Raw genomic sequence first — 23,881 nt, forward strand, 5'->3', positions numbered from 1 at the left:
ACAGGAAGAGAAGATGGGAAGAGGAAACTAAGACAGACAAAAAGAAGTAGTTCTAGGTTATTAACACCTTCTAGGTTATTAACACCTGCTCAAGGTAGTTCTGGTTGTGTTCGTCCTTTAAGCTTCTACAATGTGACTTCTGAAAGCATCTTGTTGAACATCTAATTCTAGATGATTTTACCTTTTCGACAGTCATTTCAGGACAGGATAATAAATGCCTGATGATAATTTCAGTAAAATCTCCTCTTCAGTCTTGATATTTCTCAGTGATTTCAACACTGATTTTATTTGTAATAAACATTGTGGTTTTGCTTGCAACAATTCTTAAATATGTGTTGTGTTTAACTACAAACCTGTGGAAAGGGTCTGAGCTCTTCCTGTTAAAGAAAATGAAGATGGTATTAGAATAAAGCAAAGTTCTTAGAGATAATTAGTATTTATGTATTTTATTTTATTTTTTTGATTTGGAAAACCAGTGTTAGAAATTTAATCGAAAACCTGTTCTTAGGAGGAAAACAAAGAAGTCAAAAGTAAGGAGCTAACAGTAGAAGAGGAAAGTAAGAAAGAAACTGGAATGAGAAAAAATGAGACAGAATGCAGCAATAATCAGTTTTAATAGATAAATATGTTAATTAATTTTCTACTAGATACCAAGTGGCTTGAATTGGAGAACGCCTAATCTGGCTCCAGGCCCCAGTTAGGCTGTCAGCTGACCTGACAACCAATACATTTCTGGACTATATTGCAAAATACACAGGAGGACTCCACGATAAATAGATTTATTCCACCTGTGAAACATTTTAGACCAAAATATGTACTTGTTAAATAAGTTATTTTTACATTTATGTTTGAAATGTAATTTGTTTGGGTTATTTCAACACTATCACATTTATAACCCCAACCCTTATATTGTGCTCATTTTGCACACTATGAAGATATTCCAATAAAAAACAGACATTTCCTGCTCTCATAATCATTTACCACATCAACAATGCCTACACTGTATTTTTAAATAATTGAATGTTATTTTAACTGAAGAAAATGTTACTTTTTATTAAAAAACATAAGCCAATTAGAAAATGACTCCAAACGTTTGATACGTAGTGTATATTTTTGCTATTGCACCATTTTGTACACAAGATGTGTTTAAAAGAGTAAAGAAGCACAAAATTATGTTTTCTCTAAATATTTATAATAATTAGCTTTTAAAACTGAAGTAAGAAAAACAAATAGATTTGTTGACACCAATTTACTCAACATTGAAACATATTTTCAGAATTAAAAACTTAAAAATCTGGTAATAGGGACATAAAATCAAAATACAAATGAAAAAAAAAAACAAACAAAACAAAGCAGGGAAGCTGACTATATTAATTTAAATAAAGTAAATGGGATAATTTCCAGCTTCCAGTTCAAAGAATGTTTAAACTCTTTATCGCATTTTCACTGATTTTAACCTAAATTTGATCTTTTAGCTGGTGATAAAGTTCTGTGTTTTGTTACTTTCAACGCAACATTCACATGCTGTACTTAACCTACCAGGATCAGCAAAACTGGAAGGAAATGTAGCAGCTCCTGTGAAAGAAATGGATAAGAATATTAAAATGATTTCCATTTATATCCATTAGAAACTATTTAAATTTTTTTTTTGATTTGGAAAACCAGTGTAAGAAATATAACTGAAAACCTTTTCTAAGGAGGAAATTAAAAACAACCAACAGTAAGGAGACAAGAGGAATGGAAGATGCGAAGAGGAAAGTTAGAGAGAAACTGGGATGAGAAAAATGGAGACAGAATGCAGCGATAATCAATTTTAGAAGATAAATATGTTAATTAATTTTTCACCAGCTACAAAGTGCCGTGAATGGGGGTCCGTCTAATCTTGCCCCAGGTCCCATATAGGCTGACCTCAAAATCAATACATTTCTGGACTATATTGCGCAAATACACACGAGGACTCCACAATAAATAGTTTTATTCCACCTGTGAAACATTTTAACCAAAAATATTTACTTGTTAAATTAGTTATTTTTACATTGATGTTTGAAATGTAATATCTGGCAAAAACATAAAAAAGATAACTAACATAACAAAAAAATAACTGTACTTGTTTAGATTTGGACACAATGCAATACCTGTGAACTGTGGCGTTTTACCTTCTTTGGGTTTGTGGAGGACGGATTCCTCCCCCTGAGGCTTGGTGACCACCATGGATGTCAGTGGAGTCACAAAGCTGTACTTCAGGGACAGCTCCAGCGCCTCTTTGCTCACTTTCTCTTTCTCAGGTCCAGATAACAGCAGCCTGAATCACAGCATCTTGTCATAATGTGACAACATTATAAAGTGCAGCAAAAAAAAAAAATCAGAGGCCACTTTTATACAAAATAGTTTAAACGTTGAACAGAGTAGCAAAGAGTAAATGTCCTCACAACAATTTTTTTTCTTGTGGTTTTTTATTTTTTAAAAATATATACATTTCCTCATACTGAAATAAAATGTTTTCCCTTTGAAAATATTTTCTGTTTGTGCTTAAAAATGACATGAAAATTCAAAGCTTATTGTCTTTCACACATTAGTGTAATAGGAGCTAATATTTATTATCTGTGTGGGTAATGTAAAAGGAAATATCTAACCACTTATCAGTTAATTTTGTTTTACAAGTTAAATGGCATTTTGGCTTCACATGAAATAAAACCATTGATTTTCTTTTTCTGTATGTATTTATAGCATTTCTGAAGCATCAATCAGCAATAAATACTAATCATCTGTAAGGTGTCTGTCAATCCACTTGCATCTCATACTGGTTCCTTAGTCTCATAGACAATACTTAAGGCAACTGTGTTATATTTAAAACAAGTACATCGTTTTGCACAATTTCAGTCAGTTGCAATTTCACCATCATTTATTAATTTATTCATTTTTTTTTTTATCACTCGCCTCTTTAACAGCCTTAACAGTAAACCCCTAAATAAACTGAAACTATTTAAATTCTGATACCGATATATAAAAACTACCAACATAAGGACAGAAGAGAAGAAATGTCTCACTTACTCTCTGTCTAGAAGCTGTTTAACTGTGAGGTAGGCCCAAACCCTCTGCAGAAGGTTTTCAGCCACCGTTTCACTGGGCTGGTCCGTAGAACCACTTGTGTTAGAAAATGTCACTCTTCTGTTGCTCTGTCAAAAATATCACTTATTAATGGGCGACTTAGCTTTGTAGGACAGTGTAGTTGTGTGCTATGAATTGGTCCTTACTGAGTAAGCCACGACTTGGGGAGTGAAGGTTTCTACATTGTTGTCTGTGATCTCACCAGCCACAACGATTTCAGAACCGTTATAATACTGACTGAAATTTGTTTTGGTTAGATTGGATCCACCCACATAGATCATTGTAATATCTGTTAACAAAGGAGTGGCCACTTCTTCATAGAAACCCTGTTAACATGCAATAATAAATTAATACAGAATGACTTTTAAATGTAAAAACATGGTATAAGGATAACTGGTGAAAAGGAGGAGGATACCTTGAGCTGTAAATCGGCATCAGAGTCTACATAAATCCGTCTTGCCACGCCATTATTCTGCAGTGACATTTTCTCCAAAAACTCAAAATTGACATCAGAGCCAAAACCAAGACAGTAGAGTGGAAATTTTTCTGCAACAGCTTCTCTGACGTTTGACTGTATTCTTTCTAAATTAGTTTCTCCTGAAAGGACAGAAAACAGGCCATGTTAGGCTCAAATTTTCTGAACCAGCAGTTAGCATCTGAAGGTAGGTTAAAAAAGGTCTGATTTTAATCATTATTCTGACTTTATTAATCTATTCTCTTCAAGAGAGGTCTGTTTATTCTCAAAAACAAAAAAATATCTACGTAAAACCTTGTAAAATACTTTGTAATAATTTTTACAAAGGAACTGAACTTTCAGAAACCTCAACAAGGAAATTACTGTAAGTAATAATGACTATTTTATTATTTGACAGAGATTAAACATTAATAATGTTATAAACTGTATGCTTTTAAGTTAAAAAACCCTATGACGGATCAAGCTGCAAGATGAAAATGCAAGTTACAGTAAAAGATATAGTGTAAAAGAAACTGGAAATTTAAGTCTGGGATCATTTTAGAACTGAGTTTTAATTGTTTTAGTTTTAGGAAAACTAAAACAGATCTATAAATCACCACTTAGAGATTTGTATTATTAATACAAAGTATCTATACACAAACATTAATACTTAGCTTATGGTCTACAACTCATAAGTAATTCACAAAAACCTCAAAATATCACTTAAATTTTTCAGTAAAAAAAATGCCAAATTTTTCAAAAGGAGTCACTGGAAATTCTTTGCTTTGGATTCTGCTTTTGAAGAACTAATTATTTTACTTTGTGTTATTTTTGTCTAACCTGCTGTTGGGTCTCCGTCAGTGAGAAATATCAGGATGGAAGCCGAGCCTATCCTGCTTTGTGCATTCAGCATGCGAGCTCCTTCCAACAGCGCGTCATTGATGTTTGTAGCTGAGAAAGAAGAAATGATGATGTTTCTCTTCCATCACCATGCAAAATGCCACATTATCCACCAATCACCCCATCTATCCACATCATGCTGGGGTTTTTCCCAGGACATTTTTGCAGAAAAGCAGCTGAGCTACCAACTGCACAACTGTACAGCCTTGCATTATTCATATTTACTGAAAGGTCATACCTCCACCGTCACGAATACTCTGCGCAAACTCTTTAGCCCTCTCCACATTTGAAGCAATGGCTGGAACAAGTTCTGTTTTCCAGTGAAATATGGCGTGATTAAAACTGATGATACCAAAGAAGTCGTCTTCTGTCAGGTCATTTAAAATATGGATTAAAGCCGTTCGAGTCTGTGACAGAGACGCATTCAAAATATTATTTACTTCTTAAGTCTTTTCTTCAAGTGAGAGATAAATCGCATAAAAAAAGAGATGTATAAATACTTTACCTGTTCCATTTTTCTGCCGCTCATTGAGCCACTTTTGTCGATAACAAAAACGACATTTTTTGGTATTCGGGGAAGATTAGATGGAGCAAAGTGATGGACAAAGTATCCGTCTAAAATCTAATAGTAAGCAAATAAAAACAAAAGTTTGGAAAAGAAAAACAGTATGTTTGATGAAAAAAAGAATAAGAAGCTGGCTTATGTACTGAATAGCTTTGGGTGTAAAATGCAATAAAAACTAATTTTGTGGATAAAATCTTACCTTGACGTCTCCCAGTCCGTTGTCTTGGTTGACGTCATAAACAATGACCAGATCTCCATTCAGACCCCGCTCTCCACACCTTTCACAAGTTTTCTGTTGGTCCACAGTTGGATAGAAGTGCACCCACGCCTGGGGAAAAAAAAAAGATAAATCCGAAGTTGCACACTCGAAACATTATGATTTTAATTTAATTACATTTCCACGTTTTATTTAAACTGTTGATTTATCAGTTCATCTGAAATAAGCATCGTAATTACTGAACCACAATCACACAAAAGCTGACTTTCTTTTAGCTGAAATCTTTTTGTCTGAGGTTTTATTACAGCTGGAAGTGTGTCACACTTCAGTTCTTGAAGGCCAGCGTCCTGCAACTTTTAGGAGATGCCCTCGTTCAAATCGCCTCCACTCAGAGGGTAGAAATGCCTCGTCGGCTTTAAATCAAGTTCAACAGAGCTTGTGAACTAATTCAGGATCAGGTCTGGTAAAACAGAGAACCGTCTAACAGTTGAAGGACACCAGCCCTGGAGTTCAATGACAATAAGTTCAAGCAATGAAAGAAAGTTGTTCCTTTCGGTTTGAAAACATGCATTTCCTAATGAAAAAGAAGCCACGTGTATTCTTATGAATATCGGGAATTTTTAGATTTACACTTAATTTCGTGGTCTCTGGGTTTTCTTGTTTGCTTTGATTTAGTTTCTAAATCAAATATTGACAGTTTTCTTGCTTGCATACATGATAATGCATGACTGTACTTTTGTCGGTGTGTGTAGAGTTGACATAAAAGACACGTTGCACTTCTGTAGTAAGTGTTTTAGGGAACACTTTGTATTTATGTTTTTACTTTCCCAAACTTCTAGACTGTGGATACATTTACACACGCCACCAGAACCAGCTGTACCTGTTTGTCTGCGTGTGTTTTGGTGATAGCATTAGCCAGGGTGCTCAGTCCTCCTTTCACATTAATGAAACTGATCCCAGCTTTCTCATGAATGTGCACATCCACCTATGTTTGGAAAATAACACAGAGTACAGAAGACCATATCAGAGAAACTGGAGTTATCAGAGAAAGTTATAATGAGCTATAATGGATAATGAGCAAACCTTAAAGTCTCTGACTGGCTGCATGGGGCGAGCGTGGATCTGCAGCTCGTATTTGCCGTGGGTTCGCTTCAGCAGCTCCTCGTAGGTGAGTTCAAAGGTGACCTTTTTGTGGGCCGCTACAGCCACAGATGTCTTAAATTCCTCCATGGTTCTCCCTACAGAACTAGTAAAAAATAATCAGCACATGAAGTTCCAAAAATTTAAATTCAACTTTTTTACTTGTGCAAACTGGAATAGACAAAAATCGCATCTAATTCAGTCCTGTAAGTAAATCAATCCATTAGCTTATACCTGACAATCCCGGCACTTTGTCCAAGAAGCACAGCCTGACTGTACTGCTGCTGAGCTCGTTCCTTAGTTTTCACAACTCCATCAAACACTTCCTTGTCCATCATCCTGCAGACACCAAAAAGGGCCTTTGCTTAAGTTCTGCATACTTCTCTCTTAACTCCTGCATAAAATGTTTTGTCTAACATTGAAGCAATAGTAAAACAAATACATTATTAGATGTTGACATATTAAGATTCCATTAACTCACATTCTGAATTTACTGATGAAGGCATTCTTGGGAATCTGAACATGGAACACAATTTCTTTTGACTGATTCATACGGTTGGCCACACGGCTGGTGATGACGGTGGTGGCATATCGGCCGCTGACAGTGGAGTTGATGTGAAAGCTGTAAATGTCCCAGTCATCCTGCAAGAACCCAGAAAGCATAATAATAATAATAATAATAATAATAATAATAATAATAATAATAATAATAATAATAATAATAACATTACAATTCAGATTTCAGTGACTAAAAGCACTGATTATAAATCAAAGCATTAATAGGTAAAATATAACTGTTTAAACAAATTAACATGTAATTAAGCAGGTACTAAATACTAAATATTTTTATGTTGTGTTTCCATCACAGTCTGTGAGTAATCACTTTGTGAATTGAAGTATTGAATCAATACTTACACGGCAAAATAAAGTACCATATATTTGCATCTTTCTTTCTCATTTACTGATAAATTTAACTGGACAATTTCAGACGGCGTTCAGATGTCCTCTAACACTAAAGGTTTCACGAGCAATAACACATTTCAGTGCAATGGTAACTAAATAAATTATGAACAAACACACAGAACAAAGCAAAAATACAAATCACAATAATATTAACCACAGAGAAAACATTCCCTAAACTGTTCTGTTGTTGGAAGAGATCATGACCCACAGATAGATTTCTACAAAAACAATTAGTATTTAAACAGGTAATCCATACATCCTGCTGTTTTGCAGTGTGCTTCTCTGTCCTGTTACTATACCTTCGTTGGTTGTGCAGCAGCGAAAGCCAGCAGAAGCCCAAAGAGGACGATCTGCTCCACAGAGCTCCCCATAGCACCTCGGAGCAGATTCAAACAGAACCAGCTGGATCTTTCCGCTAAACTCAAAGTGAGTTCTTGTTTGTACACATTTTAAAAGCCAAATCATGTAGAAAGAACAAAAAAATAAAACATGAAAGCTCCACCCATCCGCCTCCACTCAAGTCAACAGAAATTTGACGTAATCCTGCTATGTGCATAACCTTTACGATTGATTCTGAATGTCCAGCTTCTGGACTTTGTTCACGTATGTTTGGTGAACACCATCCCGCTAATTTGAAAACCTACAAAAGTTATATAACTGAGACAGTTTGACCAGAACACATGCTTTGATAGGCAAACAGGCAAAGAACAGAGATAACTTGTTTTAAAGTTCAAATTTATTCATGACGTTTTCAAATATTTTCAGGCTTTTTGACGATGTTGGTAAGACAGGATATGGGCAAGATGCTATTTCATAAAAACAAACACAGATAAATTGCTTTTAAGCGTAGCTTTGCAAGACAGAGAGGAAGAAAAGATATATGAGCCAGAACCCTTATATGATCTCAAAAATATTAAATATCTGCATTCCTTTATTAATATACAATCAGAATTAAACAAACAGCAATCAATAACAACAAAAATCTTCCAGGATCTATATGCATTAAAACAGTAAGGTTATTGAACATTAATGGGTTTCATTTTTGCCCCTTTCACCTCCTTTAATGGTACAAATGTTTTTTATTTATGTTTAATTTTCTTTAAACGTACTTTAAAACGATATCATTTTTTTCACTGATCCTGACTAATAGGCATTTGAATGCTGGTAATGTTGTTTTAAATGTGCATTTGGTCATTCATTATAGCTTCCAGTTAAAGTTGTGCAACAAAGTAATCATTCAAAGTCCTCTCCAGGGCAAAGTCAGCTCCCACCAGCCAACAGTTCATTGGTACAGGATTGGCAATGCTGTAGTCAGTTGCAGTGGATCTGAAAGAAAAAGAGAATTAAACAACTCTATTTTTGTTGCCAAACAAAAAAATATATATATAAAAAAGAACAGAATACAAAATATACCTGAAAGCAGGAGCCTCTCTGTCATTGAGCTTCAGTTTCCCATCAGATTGTTGCAGATGCACCTGATAGTCTGCTGGTTTTAAAGCTGCACTCAAAAATGCAGGACTTAGCATTAAAAAGCTGGCTCAGAATAACCTTCAAATACTGTGTTTGGATGAGCTGCAAGCTACAGTAGATGCATCTTTTCCAAAAGTTCATAATTGGGAAAAAAAAAGAATTTTTACTCACCTAAAAGTCCCTCTGTGTCATTGGCAGATGGCATCTGCCGCAAAACAGGCCAGAGGAATTTGTTCCCGTCCTTCTCATGAATGAAGATAACCAAGCGCACATCCTCCACCGCAACATCTATTTCTTTGACACGCATGATCACTGTAAGACTAGAAAAATGCACACAGCCTAAGATTAACTTCTGTTTTCCAGCCTTTAGAAAATCACATTAGCTCTGGTAAGAAGGTCCACATCTCTTTTGGAGCATTCATGGACTAGAAATCTGTCATTTTATCATGACAAGTACACCAAAAATACCATTAAGTAATATTTAAATCAAGTTCCTTTGCACACTCTAATTCAGAAACTAGTGATAATAAAAAAAATCTATTGCAAAAAGCCCAGTGTTAAATTTGAAGATAATTGTTGTTTCTTAGAAGGAAGTTGTAAGTTGTAAATGACAGAAGGTCACCGTCCAGCTGTGATGAGATCCTGTCCAGTGTGCCGCGTCGCAGTCTGTCCCTGTTGAAGACTGATTCCCTCCGGATCAACCTCAATGTGCTGGTCAGCGCTGATGTGAATAACGATCTTAGTGAAGCCTCCGTTTGTTAGCGAATCCAGCTCACCATTTACAAACAGCGCTGAAACCAAGAACATCAAATAAAGGTGGAGACCATTTCAACATGGAAGTTTTGAAAACAAACTTCTCATCTTGAAATGACACAAATAGAAACATTACGAACCCTTGCTAGGATGGTGAAGCAGTTTGAAAATGTCAGCTTTACTGACATCAAAGCAAAGTGGAAGAGGCTGATTTTCAGCTTTCCGAATAAATCTGTGAGAAACAGGAACTGGACGGAGAGGAAAGTTTTGTGTTAAAAAACAGATGTCATAAACCGACACGGTCATTCATTTCAGCTACACATGAAATAATCTGAGTTTCATCTACGGAAATTTGATGATGATTATTATTCCTATAAAAAAAGAATGCAGCTCTAACGTAAACAAATAGCTTCAACTGATCACAAGTAACTGAGTTACATTTATTTATTTAACTTAAATAGGATAAACTTCCTTAATAAATTACTGCTAAACTACTTATTTAAGACGGATCACATATTCTCTTTTTTCAGTACTGAAAAGGAAAAACTCAATACAGTATAACTTACTGTATAGTTTCTGTGTTTTTCATTTTACAGTTGCATTCTATGTTTTGCCTGATCTGTTTTCTCCAGCAGTATTTCATCAGTTTCAGATCAATTTGTCCTTATTATGCTAATTTCTCACTATATTTCTTCAACGGGGTTACCAATTGTGCTACCGGACAGCTGGAAAAAGTAATAACTTTTCTGAAGTTATGTAGGCTGTAAATCTGCATAACTATTTTTGTTGCCAAAAAAAAATAAAAAATAAAAAAAATTGTGAAAAAGAACAGAATACAAAATGTTCAGGCCAAAGTGTCATAATTAATGGATAGGTAATACGTTACCGGGTGTTGTTGTCATTTCTATTTCCGTCGACTGAGTCATTGCAATAATAGTGGGGTGCATATCTGTAAACAAAGTTTGATATATTGAAAGCTTAATCTCAGAGAAGAGGAGATTTCTTTAACCATTTGCTTTAACCAGTTCAGTATTTACATCACTATGAAAAAATATTTGCCCATTAAAACTTTTCGTTTGTTTGTTTTTTAGTTTTTGTTTTCTGTCACAATTAGGTTTCAGAACAAACAAATTCTACCATCAGTAAAATTTATCATAAGTGAACTAAAAAAACTTTGTCACCTGATTTATTATTTATTAATTTTGTTTAGATATTAAGTAATCAACCAATTTATAGCTTATATATTTAATTTCACTGATTGTACTGATTAAAGGCAGATTTCTAGAATCAAGACATCATGTAACTAGAACCTGCCTGACAACATGAGGTGAGCTAAGGTGCTGTGTCAAAGTATTTCTTCCATATTTGCTCTTTTCAGGCCAAAGTGTCATAATTAATGGAACCATGAGTTCTTTCTGAAGGAGAAAGTTTGGTCCTCGGCTAGTGACTTTAGCCTCAGGCATACTTTGGTTTATCGTCACCAAGATTATTCACATCACACCAGCAAAACCCTCTCTGACTGGCTAAAAAATACAAAATCAAGGTTTTGGAGTGGCCTTGTTAAAATTTTGACTTGAATTCGTTAAGCTACTGGGGCATGGCCCAAAACGAGTCGCTCATGTAACATGTCCTATTATTATTTTGCTTGTAAGTCATGTACAGAAAATATCGAAAGGAGCCATATGAGATTTAAAACATAGACATTCTGTCTAATGAATTCATTTTTATGATTTAAAAAATGGAAAACCTTGATTTTATCGTTGACGATATCAAGAAATGTTTTTTTTTTTTTGCAATGCTGCTTATAGTAGAACTTTTGTGTGATGTGACATACCATATAAGTCGTAATCAATCCCTATATTAGATGACAATATGGACCACCCTGAAATGAAAGAGGTAATAATATTGAAATTACGCACAGTCATTTATCAGATCTTCAAAAGTAACAATAACCACTAGAAACAATAAGTACTAGATAATTATAAAAGTGTTTTACCTTTTCACTTTTTTTAAATTAACTGTCATTAAAAGCAATATGGATTTTGTAAATAATTAATCAATTAAATAAGAGCAACTCTTTTTTGAAGCAGAAGTGTACCAGACACTGAAAAAGTGATTTAATGAGCTGAAATTTGCTGGTGTTGTGCCAAAAAGTGATGATCTGCCTTAAATGGATCGCATGCTGTGTTATGAGTGTATGAATCTTAAAAACTGTATTGTTTCAAATAACTTGCAGGGTTTGCAGTTAAAAAATTGGTCAAACCATATTATTGCTAAGACACAGATTTGTCTATCAGACACTTAAACAGATTTTTTGTCTCCCTTAATTGATTCCCAGAAAGCTTCATGTCAGAGCATTATAATGCTTTTCAAATGGTTCAGGCTTCAACTTTTCTATATTTCTCCCCTCCTTATCTGTGCTGCATTCACTCTGATTACCCAAACATGTCGCAAAGACATTTTTTCTCTTTCTTCTAGTGATTGGTTGCACTGGTGCTACATTAGTTTTATTTAGATGTTGAGAAACTAGGTCTCGTGCGTTACTTGAAATCTGTCTGTGGTGATGTGAAGGAAGAAAACTACGACGTCCAAAGTGTCCTATTCAAAACAAAGAGACGATAACGTTAAAATCACACGCATCCGTTCATTTCAAAATGATATTGAGATAATTTCTGATGATCTCAAGATGTGTGTTATATTCACTGTCTTTATCTGATTATCCCAACATGCCGCAAAGGCTTTTTTCTTTCCTCAAAAGAATAATTTGCTTAGGCCGACTTTTGAGAAATTAGGTGTCATGTGTGACCAAATTGGTCTTTCTCTATAAGCTCTGATTTTATGTAATTATTCTCATGACAGTGTGTGGTCTATTATACCATGTGAACCAGGATGTCGAGAGAGCCCAACACGTCCTATTCAAAACAAAGATAACGTTAAAATCACATATATCTGTGAATTTAAAATTTATATTGAGATAGTTTTATTCTGCACACACACATAAACTGTTTATAGAGAAACTGGTCTTTCTCTATAAGCTCTGATTTTATGTAACGCTTCTCATGACAGTGTGTGGCCTATTATACCATTTAAAAAAGAATGTCCAGCGAGCCCAACATGTCCTATTCAAAACAAAGAGAAGATAATGTTAAAATCACATAGAAAATTAAAATTTATATTGAGAAGGTTTTATTCTAAACATTAACATGAACTGTAGACAGGGATATGCCAATTATTCCAAAAAGATATGGATTTAACACTTTGGTAACACTTTATTTGAAGGGGTGTGAATAAGACTGACATGACACTGTCATAAACATGACATAACACCTGTCATGAGCATGAATAAGTCTTCATGAATATTTATGACTGTTGTCATAAAGTGTCATTCGGTAAATCATGACATTTCTAATACAAAGTTGACATTGTTTAAAATGTCCTTATGACAACTTGACATTAATCTAGACAAAAATGTCTTCGATATGACAACTTAACATTAACCAAGAATCATATGTCATAAGTATGTCATAATAGTAGACATAATGATTTAATTGTTACACTACCAAAAGCTTTAACAAAACAGCAATTAATATTCCCACTGCCTGAGAAAAAGCTAAACAAGTAGGACCAACAATAAAGATTTCATTGAGCTTCATTACACTGTGAAATGATTAAATAACAGATCAATAGCAATTTCTTTTACATCAAGTGGAACAAGTAACACCAGTTATGAATATGTCATTAAGTGTTATTACAGTCTCAATAAGTAAAGTGAAACAAGTAGCAACAGTTATGAAGATGTCATTACAGTGTCATTAATATTAACTCTTACTTCAAGTAAAGTGAACCTAGTAGCAACAATTATAAAGATGTCATTTAGTGTTATTACAGTGTCAAATGCTATGCTAACAGCGTCACTGATATTAAGTCTTACCTCAAATGAAGTGAAACACACTGGACTACTTATAACTACCATCATAGCTGTAGAACAAAACATTTGTACATTGGAATAAAACAAAAAAAATAACTTGTTCTTCAAACAGAGGGTTTAACGTCTGGTCAGTATATTGTTACTCTGAAATACAGATTGAAAGACTAAAACAAAATTACTTATTCTTTAACTTAAGAAAATAGGTTCTTTCAACAGTAACATTTTTTTGCTTTGATTGTGTCAGCCATCTCCTTTGTTATAGCCTTCCTGTAATGCTCTGAAAACAGGAGATCTTCTTGTTTTCATTTCCCAGAAGCAGCTCTTTGAAGGTGTCCAGAAATGCTTAGAAATTACAGCTGTTCTTGCAATAGTTAATCATGGTGAAAGCCTTTTCATGAATTCAAACTTGGTGAATCTCTTCTGGAGAACTCGGTGATGACTCAATTCATTGTGGTCACTTAAAAAAAAAGAACAAAACCAAAAAACAATGTCATTTATTTAAATACCATTCCAAAAATGTCCCTTGCTGCACACTGTCAGAATGGTAGACTGGCAGACAAATGTCTAGTTAACATGACTGGTTGTTATGAAATGCAATACAATCATTTCTTAACACAAGTAGCATAATAAATGGAGCTGAACAAAATTATTCTGATCAAATATTTGTTTGGCAGAAGTTCAGACAGTCTGCCACTGTTATTCGAATGCATCATTTAATGTATAGTTTTAGGCACATGAGTGTATCTTTTCACTTAATGAGCATTATAAGCTATTTCCATTAATAACCAGATACTCTGGCTTATTGATGTTTGCAAGAAGCTTATTAATAAATAAATAGATTTAACATCAGTTTTAGTTGTCTAAAACGTAACTTAACTCAGCTGGTGAATGTTGATTCCTGCTCCCCATTCCCCACTTACCTGGCTGTCCCACCCCACTTCACATGGTGAAAATATTAACACAAAAACGACTTACCTAATTTTCTTGGGGAATATTTCATCTGCTTCTTTCTCTTTGGTCAAATAGGAACTTCTTTCTCTGGTGGCTGGTCCTTATTATCATCCTCCACACTCGTAGCATGTCTTCATTAGCCAACTTTGTCCTCCCCACCATGTGTCCTTAGGCTAGCCTGGGTCTTCATGTGGCTAAAGTTTCCAAAGCAAAGAACACAAGCACTGTGTCACATCAGCCAAGTTGCTAAATAACGCACATAAAGGATAACTTTGACTAACATATTAGCTTTTAATTTGCTAGATTAAAATTGGAGGGAAAAAAACTAATTTGACTATCTTTAAAACATGTTTAATATTAAGGGCTAACATTACAGTAATGGAGTTTAATAACTTTAGCTAACATTAACTTACAGCAAGGTAGGATTGGCTTGAATTGCTCATAGCTAACATTACAGAGAAAGAGAACATAGTCAATGTTATTTTCTCAAAGAAAATGTAAAGTTAATAAGACACATACCTCATATGTATTAGGTGTCAAACTTTGGCTTCTTTTTAAACAGGAGGTCTGGCCGTTATAACTTGTGTTAGGTTTGCGCCACAATATGGAAGATTTCTTCTTCACCAACACACTGCACGCCTGTTCGTGCACTGCTGCCTCTCACTGGTGGAGATGGTGTACTGCACTACTTAAAACAGCCTTAAATAATGTTTCATTATTTAAGGCTGTTAAATAATGAAACGTTATTTCATTATTATTTCATGATGTAGACATCAGAGTTCATAGATGTGTATATCTATGAACTTTGTAGATGTAGGCATCTACAAAGTTCATAAGTGCTTTGTAGATGTCTTGCTGTAAAACTTTAGGATCAATTAAATTAAGAAATGTAAGACTAAACAAAATGGCAGAGCAATATAATATTACCACATAAAGCTAATTTTTAAAGTTTAATCGGTAATACTTTATAATAAATTTATGTCAGATCACGATTTCTTGGTTAATGTCAAATTGTCATAACGAAGACAATTGTGCCTAAATTAATGTCAAATTGTCATAACAGAGATTTTGAATAATGTCAACTTTGTATTAAAGGTGTCATAATTTACCAAATGACACTTTATGACAACAGTCATAAATATTCATGAAGACTCATTGATGTTCATGACATGTGTTATGTTTATGACAGTGTCATGACAGTCTTATTTACACCCCTTCAAATAAAGTGTTACCAACACTTTTAATATTTCATTTCCTGCTACTCACGTTGATGTATAAATATACATAAATACAATTCCTCCAAAATTCTGCAGGAAAATTTTTCAGCCAAAAATAAATAAATAAATAAATAAATAAATAAATAAATAAATAAATAAATAAATGGCAAGGCCAGGTAGAAATAAATTTGGGAATAAATAAATGTATAAATGATTAAATATAAATGGGAATAAAGATGCCGATAACTCATTTATTTATTTACTTTAGTCATTTATTTATTTATTTTTACTCATTTATTTATTTTGCTCATTTATTTATTTATTTATTTTATTTTGGCTGAAATGGCTCTCCATACTTTTGCTGTATTTTTTGTTAAATTAAACTGTATATTCAAGAAAAATCAAGCATTTTTCACACAATATAATCTGAGTTATCGTTTTTTTGGACAAAGACTCTTTTTTGTTTTATATTTGCCTAATATTGCAGATATTGCGTCCAATTTTTCACAGATGGATATTTAAGCTAAATGATTATTAAAAAAAAAATGCTTTATCATCATTTCATCATGATGCATCTTACTGTCATTGATTCCATAAAAAAGAAGGCAGAGAAGGAGACATTTACTGTTGGCTGGTGTGGCGTAACTTTCGACCCGGGGTCCGTCGCCCTCTTTGGGTTTGTGGAGGACTTCTATGTCCTCCCTCTGTGGCTTGGTGACCACCATGGATGTGAGTGGGGTCACAAAGCTGTATTTCAGGGACAGCTCCAAGGCTTCGCTCTTCACTTTCTCTTTCTCAGGTCCAGATACCAGCAGCCTGCATTGTAAGTGTGACAACTGAGATAAACAGCAGCAAAACATTGGGCACTTTTACGCTTTGAATGTTTATGCTTTTCATCCAACATCGTGAACATTGTCATTCAGATGGTATATTTTTGTCTGACAGCTGCTCTTAAAATGTAAAACTCTAGAGCGTACTTCCTTTATACAATGACTATAACATACATGGAGCTGCAATTAGATTCAACGATCATGATTATTCATTTTTAGCTTTGAATTGGTCATTTGAAATGTTCTTCTTTCCAGGGTGATACAATAAGATAATACATAATTTCAGCAAATTTGCTCTTTATGTTTAAACTCCCAGTTGGTTAGCAGATGGCTGCTCAGAATGGACCACTGAGGTTAGATCCTGCTGGCTGTCGGCTCTCCGGATAGCAGGGATTCATGCTGCTCAGTATGGGGAGCAGCGCTTCCTCTCCCGTTACTGTACTACTGCTGCTGCGTCCCCTGCTTCTACTAATGTACCCACTACTGCTGCTGCTTCCTCCACAGCTGAATCCAACGTTTTAGCTTTAACTTTACACCGTGGAATAAATGGTAAAAGCTAAGGCGAAATATTTAATTGATTAACATTGTTTTACTGATTATCTTTTATGGGCGTGGGTGTCTATATGGTGCGCTGATGTATTCGCCTTCTGTCAATTGAATCCTCTCTCACATCAGTTTGTCTAAAAATGTATCATCAATGCCAAGAGTTTTGTTTTGGCACAAAGGTAATTCAACAAGAAAATAATGTCAATTTTGAAAGAAAAAAAAGTTGTTTGTTCTTATTTGCATTGTAATAAAAATTGTATGTAGAAAATTATTTATATTCAGCTTCATAATCAATGGAAAAAATTTTGGCATTACAGCCAGAAAACCTAATAACAATAACAAGCCACCCTCTAAATTGCTTTCCCTGTTTTTTGATAAATTGTCTTTGGCTATTGTTAGGTAAATTGTATTATTATCAACTATTTGTTATATCTTTATGTTCTTAGTTTATGTATTCTTACTTATTTAGTTTAGTCATATGTTTTAAGGAATGTTTCTGTATTGTTAATCACTCTGCTTCCTTCCTCAGAGAGGGCCTCTCTGAAGAAGAGCAGTGACAGCAGCTCTTCTCAGAACGCCCTGCTTTAACCTCTTAGATAGTTATAAAACCATCGCCGTGAAGATGTACAACTTGTCCTGCTTGATCCTGGGTCAGGAACTGGATAAGCTAGTGCGAGATAGATTGTGTTGTTAGTTAGTGATAATCTGGCGCTGTGACTGTGTGATGAAGTGTCTTTTCCCCTCCCCTTAGAGTTACAGCGCTCTCTGTGATTAGGGATCCTAAAGAGAGGGGCAGGCAAATGTGCTTCAGAGCAGTAGGAGATTTGTAACTGAAAGCACATCTCTGTCTGTTCTCGCGAGTATTAAGAATCTAACTTTCTCTTGTCTTTCCTGTATTATGTGCTGTGTTTAATAGGTGTCAACCCTGACAGCTATGGGCTCCAAGTCTTTGATTCAAGCCAGATTCAAGTCAGAACTGTGACTGAGCCACTTAAAAATATTATGTCCAGTAAAGAACCATGTGTATTTCATTAAAAGATTATCTTAAGCCTGGACCTGGATAAGATTTCAAAGTGAAAATCCTTTTTGTGCCCATCGATTAAAATTGTAGTGGAAAACTGCAAACAGAATCCTAAATAAAAATAGAAATGAAATGTGACATATTGTACCACTTACTCTTTCTCCAGAAGTTGTTTCACAGTAAGGTAGGCCCAAACCCTTTGAAGAAGTCCATCAGCAATTCCAGCAGAAGAATTCACAAACTCATTTGTTTTAGAAAATGTCACTTTTTGTTTACTCTGTCATAATGCAAAAACAAATTTAAAGTGAATACACAACTTTTTAAAATAATCTAGAAAAAAGTCCTAATAATTAGACATTGTAGATTGATCCTTACTGAAATTGCAATAACTTCTGGCACAAAGTCTTCAATGTTGTTGTCAATGATCTCACCGGCCACCACGATCTCAGAGCCATTATAATACTGACTGAAATTAGTCTGGGTCAGATTGGTTCCACCGACGTAGATCATTGTGACGTCTGTTAGGAGAGGATTGGCCACTTCTTCATAAAAGCCCTGTTGATGTATAGTTTTATACAGTGAAGATGGCAGTTTTCTGCATAAAAATGTTGGAAATTGATAAGAAGAGTATTGGTGAAATGGAGGAGGATACCTTGAGCTGCAAATCAGCATCAGAGTCTTCATAGATCCGTCTTGCTACACCGTTGTTCCCCAAAGACATTTTCTCCAAGAATTCAAAATTGACATCAAATCCAAAACCAAGACAGTAGAGAGGAAACTTCCCTGCAATCGCCTGTCTTACATTTGATTGTATTTCTTCGCGATTTGTCACTCCTAGAACGACACCAGATTAAAACTTTTAACATATTCATAATTTCAACAGGATGGTGATATACTGTGAATGAAAGAATGGATTAAGTACCAACAGAGTAAATATCTCATTATTGAATTAACATTTTGAAGGTGTTTGTTCTAGTGCATGTGAGTGTGTTTTAAATTTACCTGATGTTGGGTCTCCATCTGTGAGAAGTATTAGGATGGAAGCTGAACCTTCTCTAGGATGTGCATTCAGCATGCGAGCCCCTTCCAACACTGCTGCGTTGATGTCTGTGGCTGAGAGAAGTAAAAACAAAATTCATTACTTGTCATCCTGCTGCAAGATGTTTGTATTCCTGTGTACTGAGAAATCTCACCTCCTCTGTCAGTGATACCATGTGCAAATTTCTTGGCACCCTCCAGATTTGCACTGGTGGCCTGAACGAGTTCTCTTCTCCAGTGAGATATTTCGCTGTCAAAACTGAGAAGACCAAAGAAGTCGTCTTCGGCCAGGTCGTTCAATATATGGATTAAAGCAGTTCTGGTCTGTGGAAGAGACACACATAAATAATAAGGTAAGAAACAGTCAATAATTTGTTTTGGGTGAATCACACACTGTTTGTTTAATTGTAACAAGCCTTTGAAATAATTTACCTGTTGCATTTTTCTGCCGTGCATTGAGCCACTTCGATCTATAACAAAGACGACGTTCTTTGGTATTCGGGGAAGGTCTGATGGAGCAAAGTGATGGACAAAGTATCCGTCCAAAGTCTTGGAAGAAGTAAAAACATGCAAATGAGTGAAAGAGTGAAAGATACATCGACTTTTTGGTCATGTTTTAAGCTAAACACATCTTCATATCTATCTGTAATAGTAATTGTTTTCGGGAGTGTTTCACCTTGATGTCGCCCAGTCCGTTGCCTCGATTTACGTCATAAACAACAATCAGATCTCCATTCAGACCCCGCTCTCCACAGCGCTCACAAGTTGTCTGTTGGTCCACCGTAGGATAAAAATACACCCATGCCTGAAACAACGTAAGAGAATTATGTTTCTTATGTCACACAGGAGGCTTTGCGAAGTTGTGTTTACATTTGTGTATTTATTTGATGTGTATTTAAGTGATGATATAAAGGGAAATCATTTAAATTGGTGCTATNTTAAGTGTTATTACAGTCTCAATAAGTAAAGTGAAACAAGTAGCAACAGTTATGAAGATGTCATTAAGTGTTATTACAGTCTCAATAAGTAAAGTGAAACAAGTAGCAACAGTTATGAATATGACATTAAGTGTTATTAGTCTCAATAAGTAAAGTGAAACAAGTAGCAACAGTTATGAAGATGTCATTAAGTGTAATTAATATTAACTCTTACCTCAAGTAAAGTGAAACAAGTAGCAACAGTTATGAAGATGTCTTTTAGTGTTATTACAGTGTTAAATGCTATGCTAACAGAGTCACTGATATAACGTCTTACCTCAAATGAAGTGAAACACACTGGACTACTTATAACTACCATCATAACTGGAGAAAAAACCCTTTGCACATTGGAATAAAACAAAAGATAACTTGTTCTAAGATAACAGAGGGTTTAACGTCTGTTACTCTGAAATGCTGATTGAAAAACTAAAACAGAATTACTTGTTCTTTAACTTAAGAAAATAGGTTCTTTCAACAGTAAATTTTTTTGCTTTGATTATGTCAGCCATCTCCTTCGTAATAGTCTTCCTGTAATGCTCTGAAAACAGGAGCTCTTCTTCTTGTCTTCCATTTCTGGAAGCAGCTCTTTGAAGGTGTCCAGAAATGCTCAGAAATTACAGCTGTTCTTGCAATAGTTAATCATGGCGAAAACCTTTTCATGAATTCAAACTTGGTGAATCTCTTCTGGACATTCTCATAGTCGGTGATGACTCAATTCATTGTGGNCAAACTTCGGCTTCTTTTTAAACAGGAGGTCTGGCCGTTATAACTTGTTAGGTTGGCGCCACAATATGGAAGATTTCTTCTTCACCAACACACTACACGCCTGTTCGTGCTCTGCTGCCTCTCACTGGTGGAGATGGTGTATTGCACTACTTAGCCCTTTGTTTAGAAATGGCGTCCATACCAACCAACCCCACACACGTAAAACTTTTATCATTTGCCACAGTTCTTTTTGTTTGCCTCAGTCCTCGCACGCACAAGGGTTAAAACAGCCTTAAATAATGTTTCAAATGCTAAGTTCATAAGTACTTTGTAGACATATTGCTGTAAAACTTTAGGATCGATTAAATTAAGAAAATTAAGACTAAACAACATGGCAGAGCTTTGTAATATTACTACATAAAGCTAATTTTTAAAGTTTAATCGGTAATACTTTATAATAAATTTATGTCAGATCACGATTTCTTGGTTAATGTCAAATTGTCATAACGAAGACAATTGTGCCTAAATTAATGTCAAATTGTCATAACAGAGATTTTGAATAATGTCAACTTTGTATTAAAGGTGTCATAATTTACCAAATGACACTTTATGACAACAGTCATAAATATTCATGAAGACTCATTGATGTTCATGACATGTGTTATGTTTATGACAGTGTCATGACAGTCTTATTTACACCCCTTCAAATAAAGTGTTACCAACACTTTTAATATTTCATTTCCTGCTACTCACGTTGATGTATAAATATACATAAATACAATTCCTCCAAAATTCTGCAGGAAAATTTTTCAGCCAAAAATAAATAAATAAATAAATAAATAAATAAATAAATAAATAAATAAATAAATGGCAAGGCCAGGTAGAAATAAATTTGGGAATAAATAAATGTATAAATGATTAAATATAAATGGGAATAAAGATGCCGATAACTCATTTATTTATTTACTTTAGTCATTTATTTATTTATTTTTACTCATTTATTTATTTTGCTCATTTATTTATTTATTTATTTTATTTTGGCTGAAATGGCTCTCCATACTTTTGCTGTATTTTTTGTTAAATTAAACTGTATATTCAAGAAAAATCAAGCATTTTTCACACAATATAATCTGAGTTATCGTTTTTTTGGACAAAGACTCTTTTTTGTTTTATATTTGCCTAATATTGCAGATATTGCGTCCAATTTTTCACAGATGGATATTTAAGCTAAATGATTATTAAAAAAAAAATGCTTTATCATCATTTCATCATGATGCATCTTACTGTCATTGATTCCATAAAAAAGAAGGCAGAGAAGGAGACATTTACTGTTGGCTGGTGTGGCGTAACTTTCGACCCGGGGTCCGTCGCCCTCTTTGGGTTTGTGGAGGACTTCTATGTCCTCCCTCTGTGGCTTGGTGACCACCATGGATGTGAGTGGGGTCACAAAGCTGTATTTCAGGGACAGCTCCAAGGCTTCGCTCTTCACTTTCTCTTTCTCAGGTCCAGATACCAGCAGCCTGCATTGTAAGTGTGACAACTGAGATAAACAGCAGCAAAACATTGGGCACTTTTACGCTTTGAATGTTTATGCTTTTCATCCAACATCGTGAACATTGTCATTCAGATGGTATATTTTTGTCTGACAGCTGCTCTTAAAATGTAAAACTCTAGAGCGTACTTCCTTTATACAATGACTATAACATACATGGAGCTGCAATTAGATTCAACGATCATGATTATTCATTTTTAGCTTTGAATTGGTCATTTGAAATGTTCTTCTTTCCAGGGTGATACAATAAGATAATACATAATTTCAGCAAATTTGCTCTTTATGTTTAAACTCCCAGTTGGTTAGCAGATGGCTGCTCAGAATGGACCACTGAGGTTAGATCCTGCTGGCTGTCGGCTCTCCGGATAGCAGGGATTCATGCTGCTCAGTATGGGGAGCAGCGCTTCCTCTCCCGTTACTGTACTACTGCTGCTGCGTCCCCTGCTTCTACTAATGTACCCACTACTGCTGCTGCTTCCTCCACAGCTGAATCCAACGTTTTAGCTTTAACTTTACACCGTGGAATAAATGGTAAAAGCTAAGGCGAAATATTTAATTGATTAACATTGTTTTACTGATTATCTTTTATGGGCGTGGGTGTCTATATGGTGCGCTGATGTATTCGCCTTCTGTCAATTGAATCCTCTCTCACATCAGTTTGTCTAAAAATGTATCATCAATGCCAAGAGTTTTGTTTTGGCACAAAGGTAATTCAACAAGAAAATAATGTCAATTTTGAAAGAAAAAAAAGTTGTTTGTTCTTATTTGCATTGTAATAAAAATTGTATGTAGAAAATTATTTATATTCAGCTTCATAATCAATGGAAAAAATTTTGGCATTACAGCCAGAAAACCTAATAACAATAACAAGCCACCCTCTAAATTGCTTTCCCTGTTTTTTGATAAATTGTCTTTGGCTATTGTTAGGTAAATTGTATTATTATCAACTATTTGTTATATCTTTATTATGTTCTTAGTTTATGTATTCTTACTTATTTAGTTTAGTCATATGTTTTAAGGAATGTTTCTGTATTGTTAATCACTCTGCTTCCTTCCTCAGAGGAGGCCTCTCTGAAGAAGAGCAGTGACAGCAGCTCTTCACAGAACGGCCTGCTTTGACCTCTTAGATAGTTATAAAACCATCGCCGTGAAGATGTACAACTTGTCCTGCTTGATCCTGGGTCAGGAACTGGATAAGCTAGTGTTAGATAGATTGTGTTGTTAGTTAGTGATAATCTTGGCGCTGTGAGTGTGTGATGAAGTGTCTTTCCCCTCCCTTTAGAGTTACAGCGCTCTCTGTGATTAGGGATCCTAAAGACAATAAAAAGAGAGGAGCAGACAAATGTGCTTTCAGAGCGGTAGGAGATTTGTAACTGAAAGCACATCTCTGTCTGTTCTCCTCGCGAGTATTCAGAATCTAACTTTCTCTTGTCTTTCCTGCGTTATGTGCTGTGTTTAATAGGTGTCAACTCTGACATAATCTCAGGTTTCAGGTAGATTTTTATAAATTAGTACTTTATCAAATCTAATTTTTGTACAAAAATTT

General features: G+C 34.8%; 2 protein-coding genes across 3 annotated transcripts in view; both read right to left on the reverse strand.

Annotated features, from left to right (window-relative positions):
* The window catches only part of LOC106945198 (inter-alpha-trypsin inhibitor heavy chain H3-like), a 21,195-nt gene extending 13,333 nt beyond the window's left edge, over window positions 1-7,862 (reverse strand). The window contains exons 1-15 of one of the 2 annotated variants that reach the window (XM_015028722.1): window positions 7,647-7,862; window positions 6,866-7,026; window positions 6,619-6,723; window positions 6,328-6,490; window positions 6,125-6,229; window positions 5,227-5,355; window positions 4,968-5,084; window positions 4,701-4,869; window positions 4,403-4,513; window positions 3,524-3,705; window positions 3,255-3,434; window positions 3,052-3,176; window positions 2,157-2,302; window positions 1,540-1,575; window positions 354-377 (exon numbers count right to left, since the gene is read on the reverse strand). In XM_015028722.1, the coding sequence (XP_014884208.1) occupies window positions 354-377; window positions 1,540-1,575; window positions 2,157-2,302; window positions 3,052-3,176; window positions 3,255-3,434; window positions 3,524-3,705; window positions 4,403-4,513; window positions 4,701-4,869; window positions 4,968-5,084; window positions 5,227-5,355; window positions 6,125-6,229; window positions 6,328-6,490; window positions 6,619-6,723; window positions 6,866-7,026; window positions 7,647-7,718 (1,825 nt within the window). In that variant the 5' untranslated portion in view covers window positions 7,719-7,862. The remainder of the gene's footprint in view (window positions 1-353; window positions 378-1,539; window positions 1,576-2,156; window positions 2,303-3,051; window positions 3,177-3,254; window positions 3,435-3,523; window positions 3,706-4,402; window positions 4,514-4,700; window positions 4,870-4,967; window positions 5,085-5,226; window positions 5,356-6,124; window positions 6,230-6,327; window positions 6,491-6,618; window positions 6,724-6,865; window positions 7,027-7,646) is intronic. The other variant, XM_015028723.1, reaches the window with a different exon arrangement.
* A 395-nt stretch (window positions 7,863-8,257) lies between these two features.
* Window positions 8,258-23,881, reverse strand: part of LOC106945182 (inter-alpha-trypsin inhibitor heavy chain H3-like) — a 27,631-nt gene continuing 12,007 nt past the window's right edge. Inside the window, exons 13-31 of the mRNA XM_015028684.1 lie at window positions 22,012-22,303; window positions 19,778-19,933; window positions 19,534-19,650; window positions 19,257-19,425; window positions 19,066-19,176; window positions 18,716-18,897; window positions 18,439-18,618; window positions 18,219-18,340; window positions 16,292-16,482; window positions 12,654-12,689; window positions 12,447-12,482; window positions 12,115-12,168; window positions 11,405-11,452; window positions 10,457-10,519; window positions 9,711-9,818; window positions 9,440-9,608; window positions 8,989-9,137; window positions 8,761-8,845; window positions 8,258-8,673 (exon numbers count right to left, since the gene is read on the reverse strand). Coding sequence (XP_014884170.1) covers window positions 8,559-8,673; window positions 8,761-8,845; window positions 8,989-9,137; window positions 9,440-9,608; window positions 9,711-9,818; window positions 10,457-10,519; window positions 11,405-11,452; window positions 12,115-12,168; window positions 12,447-12,482; window positions 12,654-12,689; window positions 16,292-16,482; window positions 18,219-18,340; window positions 18,439-18,618; window positions 18,716-18,897; window positions 19,066-19,176; window positions 19,257-19,425; window positions 19,534-19,650; window positions 19,778-19,933; window positions 22,012-22,303 — 2,383 coding nt within the window. The 3' untranslated portion in view covers window positions 8,258-8,558. The remainder of the gene's footprint in view (window positions 8,674-8,760; window positions 8,846-8,988; window positions 9,138-9,439; window positions 9,609-9,710; window positions 9,819-10,456; window positions 10,520-11,404; window positions 11,453-12,114; window positions 12,169-12,446; window positions 12,483-12,653; window positions 12,690-16,291; window positions 16,483-18,218; window positions 18,341-18,438; window positions 18,619-18,715; window positions 18,898-19,065; window positions 19,177-19,256; window positions 19,426-19,533; window positions 19,651-19,777; window positions 19,934-22,011; window positions 22,304-23,881) is intronic.

Source organism: Poecilia latipinna, unplaced genomic scaffold, assembly GCF_001443285.1.
Source record: "Poecilia latipinna isolate Pla-1442-1.1 unplaced genomic scaffold, P_latipinna-1.0 Scaffold133, whole genome shotgun sequence".
Classification (NCBI taxonomy): Eukaryota; Metazoa; Chordata; class Actinopteri; order Cyprinodontiformes; family Poeciliidae; genus Poecilia; species Poecilia latipinna.